This window comes from Centropristis striata, chromosome 5, assembly GCF_030273125.1.
Source record: "Centropristis striata isolate RG_2023a ecotype Rhode Island chromosome 5, C.striata_1.0, whole genome shotgun sequence".
Lineage (NCBI taxonomy): Eukaryota > Metazoa > Chordata > Actinopteri > Perciformes > Serranidae > Centropristis > Centropristis striata.
The window spans coordinates 36,102,455-36,113,823 of record NC_081521.1 but is presented as its reverse complement, the minus strand read 5'-3'; the positions used below and the strand labels follow the sequence as shown (position 1 = coordinate 36,113,823).

General features: G+C 38.0%; 1 protein-coding gene across 1 annotated transcript; it reads right to left on the bottom strand.

Annotated features, from left to right (window-relative positions):
• Positions 1-310: 310 nt before the first annotated feature.
• Positions 311-7,562, bottom strand: rad21l1 (RAD21 cohesin complex component like 1). Its single transcript, XM_059332256.1, has 13 exons — positions 7,318-7,562; positions 7,087-7,216; positions 6,251-6,350; positions 5,853-5,956; positions 5,201-5,308; positions 4,436-4,537; positions 4,141-4,227; positions 3,715-3,944; positions 3,513-3,594; positions 2,512-2,654; positions 2,299-2,409; positions 1,983-2,057; positions 311-1,711 (listed from the first exon to the last, which is right to left on the bottom strand). Exons 1-13 carry the CDS (start codon positions 7,462-7,464, stop codon positions 1,526-1,528), a joined length of 1,605 nt encoding a protein of 534 aa, XP_059188239.1. The 5' UTR covers positions 7,465-7,562; the 3' UTR covers positions 311-1,525.
• Between the last annotated feature and the right edge of the window lie 3,807 nt (positions 7,563-11,369).

The window sequence follows — 11,369 nt, the reverse complement described above, 5'->3', positions numbered from 1 at the left end:
GAGGCAACTGCGTCTACTGCATCGGTGCTTCTTAAAGTGACAGTAGTGGATAATAAGGCTTCATTTGGCAGGACTCCTCTGCACATTATTGATTGCTAACTGTTGTGATAATATTGTCTGACAGTTGAAATGCATTTCATAAAGACCATTTATTTAAAACACTAACAGGAGGGCAGGGTGGTGCGCATCCAGCGGGGCTGGTACACCGTGTACAACACCTCAGATGATGGATGAATGTGCAGAGGAGCATTCACTGACTAAGCCACAGTTTGAGCAAAGTTTGTTCCTTTAAAATAGAAATACGGCAAAATCACATTCATTCATGCATTTATTTTAACACAACCCACAGTTATATGTCATGACATACAATTTGAGAGAAAACAAACATATAAAACGGGTTAAACTGTTAATTCTCAAGACTTTTTACATAAACTCCAAGAGCAAGTGAGAAATGGGAATGCCACTCAAGTCCAGTCACTCTTGTGACTTCTAAGCATGCGGTCTGTACTAACAGCCACCTCCTGTAAAATGTGTGATTAAAAAAAATATATACTGCTTTCCTCGAATGTATGTCAGGCCTGCATTAAGCACAGAATAAAATGGATACAATTCTGACAAGGTGTAGGTTGATAAATACATGTAACCCCATTTGAGTGTATTACCGTATTTTTAATTTAACATCAGTCACCCCACAGTTCTGTGCTGTGCAGAAGGGAGTACTCAGTGGTCTAGACTTGAGCTACAGGATAAAATAATGTTCAATATAATATCTTGACCACAAGAATGAAAGATTAATATATGAATGCCATATAGAGTGTCATATACCAAATAAATAATTATATGAATGTATACAAATCGATTAAACATTCAATCTTGCGTTTCCTATAGATGCAAAACAGGAAATGGTGTTAAATAGGTATAAATGATACCTGTACTTTAGAGCAATTCTTTTTTTTTTTTTAAACAGCATTTGCCTGTAATGAAATGTCCATTTTTGCTTTCCTCTCCAAGATAGAACAGGGGTTAAATTGACACCTGGTGCAGGTCTTACATGCATACTTAAAATCTGTATTTATGATAAATAGAAAAGGAGCTGGTGTAATACACTAACTAAACATGCAAGAAGTGTCCGACCTCAAAGATCACAAGAATAACTGTAACATGCAGAACAATAAAAAAATAAATATTCAGAGGATCTTGCAGATCGCTTAAAATATTTAGTGATGTGAAGACCATATCTGGCATAGATCCTGTCTGATGTCAGAAGCCTAATAAAAAACAGTCTGACAAACAACTTTAGACAAAAAAGTTCCTTCATTGATACTTTCCCAGTTTCTCACAAACAAAGTGCCAAGAACAAGCAAAAGGAATATTTTCACGTTTTGAGACACAGACATATTAATGTGCGTGACAAAAAGTGAGATTTTCCTTTTCAAGCTGAAACCTATTCGAGCAAACTTAGTCGTAACACAAACATGTGGGACCAGGCCTGCAACTTTATAACTTCAAGCAACCGTTTCATGTTTTACTCATCATAGAACTTGGGTCCAGGTGTAGCGAGGATGTCCTCATAGGGTGCTCTCTGGTGTAGGTGAAGGGTGTTTTGTTTTTTCAGGACCAGGAGACAGAAGAAAGTGGTTGCAGCCTGTGGGCGGGTGACTCCTTTACAGAGTGCCTGCAGGCTGAACGTGCTGTCACTGTTGCTCTGGTTCTACCAAACAAACACAGGAGAGAGAATTTAATTTCCTAACGTCATCCCTAATCCTGCCCTGGCCCTTTAAATCCCAGTCCACTGTGACTATAGATTATTATCTGCCATTCAATGTTAAATAGAGCAGGGACACCACCTAACATGGAAGCAGTCCAAGAAACAGTCCTGTGTAATCACCACAGTCTCAACACACATATAATGTAATATGGCAGATAGGATAGTTATGGTAAATGTGATTGGAAAGCCGGAACATTTATTTTTAGCTCCTTACTTTGAGAGTGTTCAGAAGCTTCTGTGTCCGCCTGGTTATCCTCCTCTCCTCAAAGTCCTGGCTGTCCAGCAAAGACTGCAGGTTAGAGAAGAAACCACATTTCAGTCAGTGAAGCTGGGAACATCTCCAAGGCAGCATGGGAAATAAAAACCAGCCATCTGGCAAATGCTGATGGATTTGTAGCTTGTTTACTGATCTGCACCAGCCATTTTTTTCTTCAGATAACCATTATACAACTCATTTTCAAAGATAAAGACAGTGAAATCTGAAGTATGAAACATTGCACCATTTCTTATTTGTGTGTGTTCACAGGCACCTGAGTGTGGAGGGAAGCTGACTGAGTCTCCTGCTTCAAGTAGGACGGATGGACAAACATGGAGTCCTCTGATGGAAGTTCTGGATGAGTGAACTCCGACCTGTTTTCATCCTGACCGACAGATTATAAACCGAAGATTAGAAAAAAAGTGATTATAAGTGCATTATAAATAGGATTTAAATCGTTCTCTTCACCTGACATGCTAATGCTTACTTGTGCAAGGTCTGAGTAGTTCTCATGTCGATTGTCATTCATGTGATTGAGTTCTGTCAGCTCAGTGTTGTGTGTTCTTTCAGCATCTATCGATGAATCTACAACACTGACGTCCTCCATGAGTGTACTCATGTCCCTCTGAGCTATAAAAGACATTAAAAAGTTGATTACATGGAACAAAAGGACAGGCAGAACAGAGGACAACACCAGTGATACATTTTTCAAGTGTGGCTGTATGGGGTTCATTATCAGTGCATTACCAACAGTAAATGGTGGTTGACATGCCCCCAGATTGAAGAAGCAGGCAGGAGTATAGGCACGGAAGCTGAGCAATGTCCTGCTGTGGACTGTGTATGTGTATGTTGTATATAGAACAGTTTAGTATAGAACTGGTTTACATTGCTGTTCGATAGCCCTTTCCAACAGGGAACTGAAGCCATTACATTCATCTATGCTCTCGTCAAAGACTCCTTTGACAAAAACAGTATTTTACCAGGCAGAACACAGCGTTGCTTGTCTACTGCTGCCTCTATCATTTAGTTTGTTTGTGTTACACAATAACACTAACTATCTGATTGAGGCATAGGTAGACCATCAATTCCTGTGTTCTTCAAAGCAAAATGAACATTTTTGTCATAGGAGACTTGCAACGTTGATGATAGCATCTACAACAGCTTCAGCTCCCTGTCAGAAAAGGCTGCCTGACGGCAAGGTAAAGCAGTGAAAATATTCTAAATACAGCATACACTAAAAGTATCATTTTGAGGTGGGACTTTTTTAGGTGGCAAAAATATGTTTTGCTGCACACTGCTTAGCTTGTGTCCATACTCCTGTCTGCTTCTCCAAACTGGGGGGCGTGCTGTCCGCCATAAACTGTAGGTAGACTTGAAAATATCCAAACTTTATTTTTCAGTCTATGATCCGAACTGTGCTTTTAAAAATAGCGAGATTACAGTTCATTGAAATTTCAGTTCTCTCTCACTGCTTGTGCAAGTCTCTACCTTCTTGTACATTCTGGCGCAACACCTCAACTTCCTCATGCACACCATTACATTTCACCTGGAAAACACTTTTGGTAAAGACCTGCAAAGGCAAAATTTAATTTAATGGTTACAGCAGTGATTTAAATGAATGTTCACTATTAATAGATTGTTTTTTCTTAAAATGAGGACAAAAATTGCAGAGGTATGTTCATCATTTTACCTCCTTAATCTGTGAAGTTGCTGCACTGGAACACGGCTGTGCAAAGAGTTTGTCTGCACCTCCGCTTTCCTTCCACTGCATGAGCTTCAGGGTTGGTGGGGCCATGTCCATTGGAACAACCAGATCTGAGAAATTAGAAAGCTGCTCTCTGATGAATTCATTGGTCAGCTCTTTAGTGTCATCCACAACCAACTTGCGTTTCCTCTTTCCCCTCTTCTTCTCTGTGGTTGCTGAAAAGAAGCAGTAGACAGTTATAACAATGCTTGTTTTGCATCAAGTATCAAGAACCTGTTTGTGTGGTGAGGAATGGACACCAGGTCAGCTGTTATAAGTTTCTTAAGAATAGTGGTGATGCCAGCATCTTGCTCTCTCAATAAATATTTGCATAATATACAGTAGATTTGCGAGTTGCCCAGCTGCACCTACGAGTGACAGCTACAGGTTCAAGAGCGAAGGCTTCCTCCTCATTGGCGAAAAGCGTGGTCTCACTCACTGTAGGATCTGCATCAGCATCTGAAAAACATATGGAGTGTATTTTGGGTTTGAAAATAAGTCTGAAATCAAATGTATTCTTTCTTGAACCAAACTTAAAAACTCTACAGGCACAGCACCAGTAATTATTGCAGCTGTTCAAGTGGAGGTACTTTACATTAATGTTAATGGAAGGTAAAATGAGGATGTAAATAACTAATGTACAATATTTATCATGATAAATTATTACCTGGTTGATGATTGACTGTAGAGATCTCTGGACTTTCATTTTGAGGCTCTGCTGGCATGAAGTTGGGGGACTCAGCATTATCACTGGGGTATGTCAGAAAGTCTACAGGATTATGGAAATAAGAAAAAAAAAAAGAACGGATCACTCTTATTTTGGATTTTTTTTTGGAAGCAGAATAATCACCATTGAGATAATAAGGGCAAATAATTACAGATAATTTTTGTATTGGAATGTAATCGGTAAAAGCACGATTTTCTTGCTACAAAGCTTATAAATTACTACATAGATCATCTTTTCATGTGGTTATCGTGTTTTAATGAGCAGTCAGGTCATGCTGTATGTCAGACACTATTTATTCTTTATTCTGTGTCCCATTTCAGAGGCAGGATCCTTCAAAGACACAGTCTTCGGACAAACACTGGTCCTTCAGAGGACGTCAAGGCCAAGTTGAATTCCTGCTTCCTCCCCAAATGAGACAGTTAAGCCTGACTGAGACCAAAGCTACTGGTGTGCTTGTGCAGTCCCAGAATACTTTTGAAGTCAAATACTTCACTGTTTATTTCCGTTAAACTGCTGACAAAGTGCAAACACCACTAGGAAACTGGGACAAGTTCCAGGATAAATTCATATGCGTTTCTAGTATGATGACTGGAAAGTTGTGCTAAGCTAACAGTAAATATATCCAAATAACTTTTTTCAGTACATGATTTTCTTTAGAAGAAAACATGGGGAAAAAAAATATCCAATTCAATTCATAATCACTACCGAGTAGGTCGAACGTTTTATCTTCATCCCCAAAAGCGTCTCCATGTTGACCCAGGCTCTGGAAGCTCGTATCCAGCAGCCCACTCTGGTGGCTCTGGGACTCATCTCCTACCCATCAGAGTACATAAAGTGTGGGAAAAGTTACAAAGTTAGTATGAGATGTCAGCTTTGCACGGAAAATAATGCTCTGAAGGAGGAGGTTGATGTCATATTTTTGTTGCCGTCAACAAATCCAATGAAAAGACCAAAACTAACAAAACATTAGTTTGTTTCTAAAAAAACACTCCAGCTTCCCTATCCTATCTGTAGAAATCAGCCTAAGCATGATGTATAGTTGTACATTTTTAAAAACAGGTCCCAAATATATAATTAAGTTCCTCAACTGTTTTCTAAAAAAGCTTGGGACTGTAGTTTTTAGTAAATTATACTCAGTCAGTGGTGAATGACTTCAAGTCATTGTTTATTTTGGTCTTTTCATGGGACTCAATGAAAATACTAAAAACACAAAGTATCATCAGATTTCTCCTTTAACTTTTAAAGTTAAATGCAGTGATAAATTCATGCTGAATATACCAAATATACATGACGATGCAAATGGCAATAACACGTCAAATCAGGAATTACCATAACATAAGAACAAACAGGATCTTACCAAAATCTACCAAGTTCAGAAAGCCATTTCCAAAATCCTCTTTCAGAGTAATTTCCTCTGTTCGACACTGGTTCAGTGAAAAATGGTCCACGACATCTATATTACTGAGGTACCAGCATGAATAGAACATATTATGAAAACATACCAAATACTTATTTATAAGGTTTAAAGTAAAAAATGGGTGATCCAAATGTAAAGAAAATGGTTAGCCATGCTATAAGAATTTAAAACTATACTTTATATAATCAGTAAAGTTTGTAATCTAAGCATTAAACTTATTTTTCATGTAAAGCATATTTGAGTATCATCAGAAGTGCTCTGCAAATAAAATGTATCAAAGATACCTGCAGAATTAAACAGAAGAGTTTAGAATTTAACAGAAGAGACAAAAATTATACCTTGGGTCTGGTAGCTGGGCATCAAAGGAAGTGAAATCTTCAATCAAGGTAATTGCTTTTAGTGTTGCCTCGAGCCCCTCCACAGGCAGATCAGTCAGACCTGGTGAGTTAAGCGAAAAACAGACAAATACAAATACGCACTGCATTTTGAACTGGAAGAGGTGAGAACAGTACACAGTGATTTCTGGGGATTTGAGGGGATTTAAGGGGTATTTCTTTAGAGCTTTCACAGGCACTACAATGTAATGTTTAGAGGAATCTGAATTTACAGATGAAGTTTTCAGGATTTGCTATATTGTACTTGTCAGCTGAGCAATACTTTACTATAAGAATTCAAAGATGCGAAATCCTAAACCTCCTTGTTTGGCGTGTGTTAACAGAGGAATGTTTGACTATGTCCTGTCTCTGTACTGCACATAAACACTGTATAACTTTCTTGCATTAGGCTCCTTCCCCTCTCCCAAAATTAGTTGGTTTAGTTATTTATGTCACCCTCTGGTGGTTGTGCTTAGTAGGGAGCATGTTTACCAAAACACTCAGCTGCCAGTGTACTCTGACTAACAACAATACTGCAATAAATCCCACCATCGTGAAAGTGTTTAGTTTTTGTGTAAACTGTTTTGAAGAGTTTGATCATTCTAATTGATGCATTTGTAATGCTACTGCTATCTTTTCCCCTTCAAGAAATGCATTCATTTGACCAGTGTAACTTGCACAGTAATAATTAACATCTCAGCCTGTCAAATATAATCACAATCCTATCAAGCACTGCGGTGCATTTATTTGTCGATGCAATTTGAATGACACCGACTGACAAAACAAACAGGATGTGTTACCTGGCCTGAATGCCATTTTAATTTTAACCAGGGCATCATTGCAGTCTGCGAGGAGATACTTTGTTTTCTTGGAGTAGATCCGGACCACACCAATGAGCAGATGACCTGATGTCCGCAAACCAATTTTCATCTACAAAGATCACACATGCATCTCAGACAACACTCATAGTTTCAGTGTAAGTCATTATATTATATGGGCTATTTGGTATTGTTTTTTATTTTGTTTTTTACCTTTGGGGAAATTATGTCTTTGATGGATATTTCTATGTTACATTCAAATACATGGGCCTTGGTGAGTTTCCTTTCCCAGTGTGCTGCAAGCCAGATTTTGGCCAGAGGCCCCCGCTTGGACGTGAAGAGTTGAGTGTAGAACATCATGATGGAGCTAGCCGTCACCTGCGACAAACACAAGAAAAGCTAATGTGTCTGATAAGATAGCCGACATTGGATAAGTAGAGTGAGTAGTTAGCTGTTGTACTAGTCTGTAATACTAAAGCCAACTGAGCTTGAACTTCGAGGGTCCAAGTCGGCTAATGTTAGTTAGCTAGCTGCGGTGCTAGTAGGTAACGCTAGTTAGCTAAACAGACGGGCTAGCTAACGTTAGCTAAACAGACGGGCTAGTTCATCAGATATACACATATGGCATGGGTAATATTTTAATAGTGTTAATAATTTAAGTTAGCTTCATGAGACATGAAAATAAAAAGCTAATTTAATGAATTATACATATTTACCGAACTAGCCCGACCTTAGCAAAACAACCTACCTTAACTTTTTTAAAGTGCCGCGTTTTGACTTTTGGAGCGCGCACATCTCCGCGAGGACCTAACCAAGCAGCGACTTCCGCCCAAGAAACAACAACAGAGAAAGACAGGTGAGTGAAACATTGATTCAATAAATATTTAGCCATGCCACCTGCCATGTAAGAAAGTGACGCGAATAAACCATAGTAGATGTTGTATCTAAGGTATTTTCAACAAATATTTATGATTATTATGGTATGGTACCTTGAATCTCTATCTTTAAAGCAGCTTTATGAAAAGGATCCCAATGTGTGACTGCCAGTAGATAGCCTGACATTTAGTTTTTCACAGCTTTAAAGCCTATGTGTATTCAATATTAAATACATTTAAAGTGCTGAGCTATGGTGGTAAGTCAGGATTGTTTTTTATGCAATATGTATGTACAAAGGAAATTGTTTTTCATCATTAACAAATCATTTGAGCAGTTCCAAAAATAATTTCTACTTACACACATCTATCTCGAGTCTGTCAGTTTAAAAGTCTTCAATTATCCTGATTGTTTAGACCTCCAGTCTGGTGGAAGTTGGGTGAGCTGAAATAATTGATTGGTTGGTTTGTGGAAAAACTAATCTGCAAGTATTCTATATTAGATAATTGATTAATTGTTTAAGTCATTTTTCTCCACTAAAGTGCAAAACATTTGCTGTTTTCTTGCCCTCAAGTGTGAAGATTTAGTGCTTTTTTTTGTCATATTATAGTACAACTGATTATATGTATGCCTTGGACTGCAGGGTGGATAATACCAGGCGTTTTAATATAACTTTTGGCCATGGGAAATTATAATGGGAATTTTATGGGAAAAGGAATGTAATCAGTAAATTGAGGAAAAAAATGGCAAATTAATTGATAATGAAAATAATCAATGACTTGTATTAAGTGGTGTATTGGGACTTTAAATTATTGAATTTGAGTTTGGTGGGCAGAGTTTTAGATTTAATCAATATAGTTTAAAATCACCTATCCTGTGGTTTGATTCACAGCTGTTTTTTCCATATGCGGACACTAGAGGGCGGCATTGGATACAGCAAGGCAAAACCCAGAAACAGTAGAAAGAAACAACCACTGCATTGTTATCATAATGAAAGCCTGAATATAAGTTTAACCTCTTATCACACTGTTATAGATACAGTGGTGAAGAAGAAGCATAGCAGTGGTGACAAATACAGTGAAGACAATCAAATATAACCCAACACAGAAGGCTTGCAAAAAGCTCCTTTAACAACAGTTATGATGTTTAATCTTGTTCAGGCTGTATCAGATATTGTGTGGGGATTAAGTTGTCATCCCATATTACAGGGCTGTAATTCAGTTATTTTCATTTTTCATTAATGGCATTAGATTAATGTCAACAATAAGACTTTCTGTCTGTTTTTGACTTGGGCTCAGGTGCAATATAAGGTTGTTCATCATTTGCTTCTCTACAGTAATTGTAAATAACTTTGTATGTAAATGGATGAGACTTACACCAACAATCTTCTATTGAGCAAGTAAACCAAAATAATTATCAGAAAGTTGCACACAGCTGCAGAGTTGGGAGTTTAAAATTAAAATGTTTATTTAGACATGTATACCAAATCTGAAGAAATAATCACAGTGTCCAAACTGCAGATATTTAGTCCGGCTCACAGATGTTCAGTGAAGACTTATTGGCTCAGAACAGTTGAAAATACTTTTGATGTGATCCACTATGTTTTTATTCATGCAGGAATGCACTGTAAAGTATGCACAGTCTATTGTATGTATGCAATGTAAGGTGCGTTTCCACTATCGATGAATACCCGGAGGGGTATCTCTTGCCGAAACGCCCCTAATATTGAATTTTGAATAACTGAATGTGAGCCGTCCCTAGTGGCTGTTTGACCGGCTGTTTGACCGGGCCATTTCTCTCCCCTGAAAAAAGGTGCTGATTGGATAGAACGCTAAGCGGGATGTCATGTGATAAGCGGTATGTCATGTAGTACTTGAGGCCACAACAATACGCGCCATTTTTAAAAGCCGGCGAAGTAGCGAGTAGTCACAACAATAATTTGTCCATATCATCGCAGCCATGTGCTTGAACACAGAGACAACAAACACAGCAAGCTCTGCTCCTTCCATCTTGGTGTCTCCTTCCTTATTGTTTATGTTTGGTGCCGAGCGTTTCCCGTGCTAAATCCGTCGCTTATGTGACATCACGGTCAAAACCGTCCCTAAGCGAATGCGACGATCAAAAACTACATGTCACCTCCAGAGTCTCGTAAATCCATCTGGAGCCTTTTTTTGTAATGGAGACACGCCGAGTGAGCGGCCATTTAAGAGGGCGTGGCCTGAGGCTTTCCCATCTGCCACTTTTTACTCTAATGGAAACGTGCCGATAAGGGAACAATGTCTGTGTACAAACTGTACTGCAGTAACACACAACCAGGATTTTGGTCATTTAAAGCAGCTATTCTCAACCTTGGGGTCGGGACCCCAATTGGGGTCGCGAGATGATTTCTGGGGGTCGCCAAATCATTTTGGAAGTCAGCTCTGTCTCCACTGTGTTAAAGTGTTGATGTGTCAATGTGCTTTAGTCTTTTTGGTCACTTAATGTCTTTTTTTTTGGGTCATTTTGTGTGTTTTTTTTTGTGTGTTTTTTTTGTCATTTTGTGTGTTTTTTTGTCATTTTGTGTCTTTTTTGTGTCTTTTTTTGGTCATTTTTTTTTTTTTTTATAATTTTGTGGTCAATTTGTGACTTTTTTGGTATTTTTTTCTTTATTTAGTCATTTTGTGTCTTTTTTGGTAATTTTGTTTCTTTTTTTGGGTCATTTTGTGTCTTTTTTTTTAGTATTTTTGTGTCTTTTTTGGTAATTTTGTGTCTTTTTTTTGTCATTTTGTGTCTTTTTGGTCATTTTGTGTCTTTTTTGGTCATTTTGTGTCTTTTTTTGGTCATTTTGTGTCTTTTTTGGGTCATTTTGTTTCTTTTTTGGGTGATCTGAACTGTGCGTGTGAGATTGTGTTCAGTGAGCGGGGGTCGCGGACAACATGCATGTTAAATTGGGGGTCACGACTCAAAAAGGTTGAGAACTACTGATTTAAAGCACCGTAACAGTAGCTCTGCATTTCTAGATCTGCTTCCATAATATTGTTGAACATTAGTGTAGGACTGCAGCCAAAGATCATTTTCATTTTTTTCTTTTAATTATTTTTGTTTTCATTAACTGCTTCATTGAGCTAAGCTCCAAAAAAACAAAGCCTAGAATTATTCTTAAAAGAGATTTTAAACATTTCTATGAACAAGCTTTTATACATGATCTCTGGGACTTTGAGTGGAATAGGATCTCACTCATGGATAATGTGGAACTGGCCTGGAATTTCTTTTATGATGCCTTCACCCAAATTATAAATAGACATGCTCCATTCCGTAAATTCAGAGTGAAAGGTCGGGATAACCCATGTTTACCCCTCATCAGTCCAATGTTTGTGATCATGTATCAAATGCCTCATTTCATTTCTATGCAG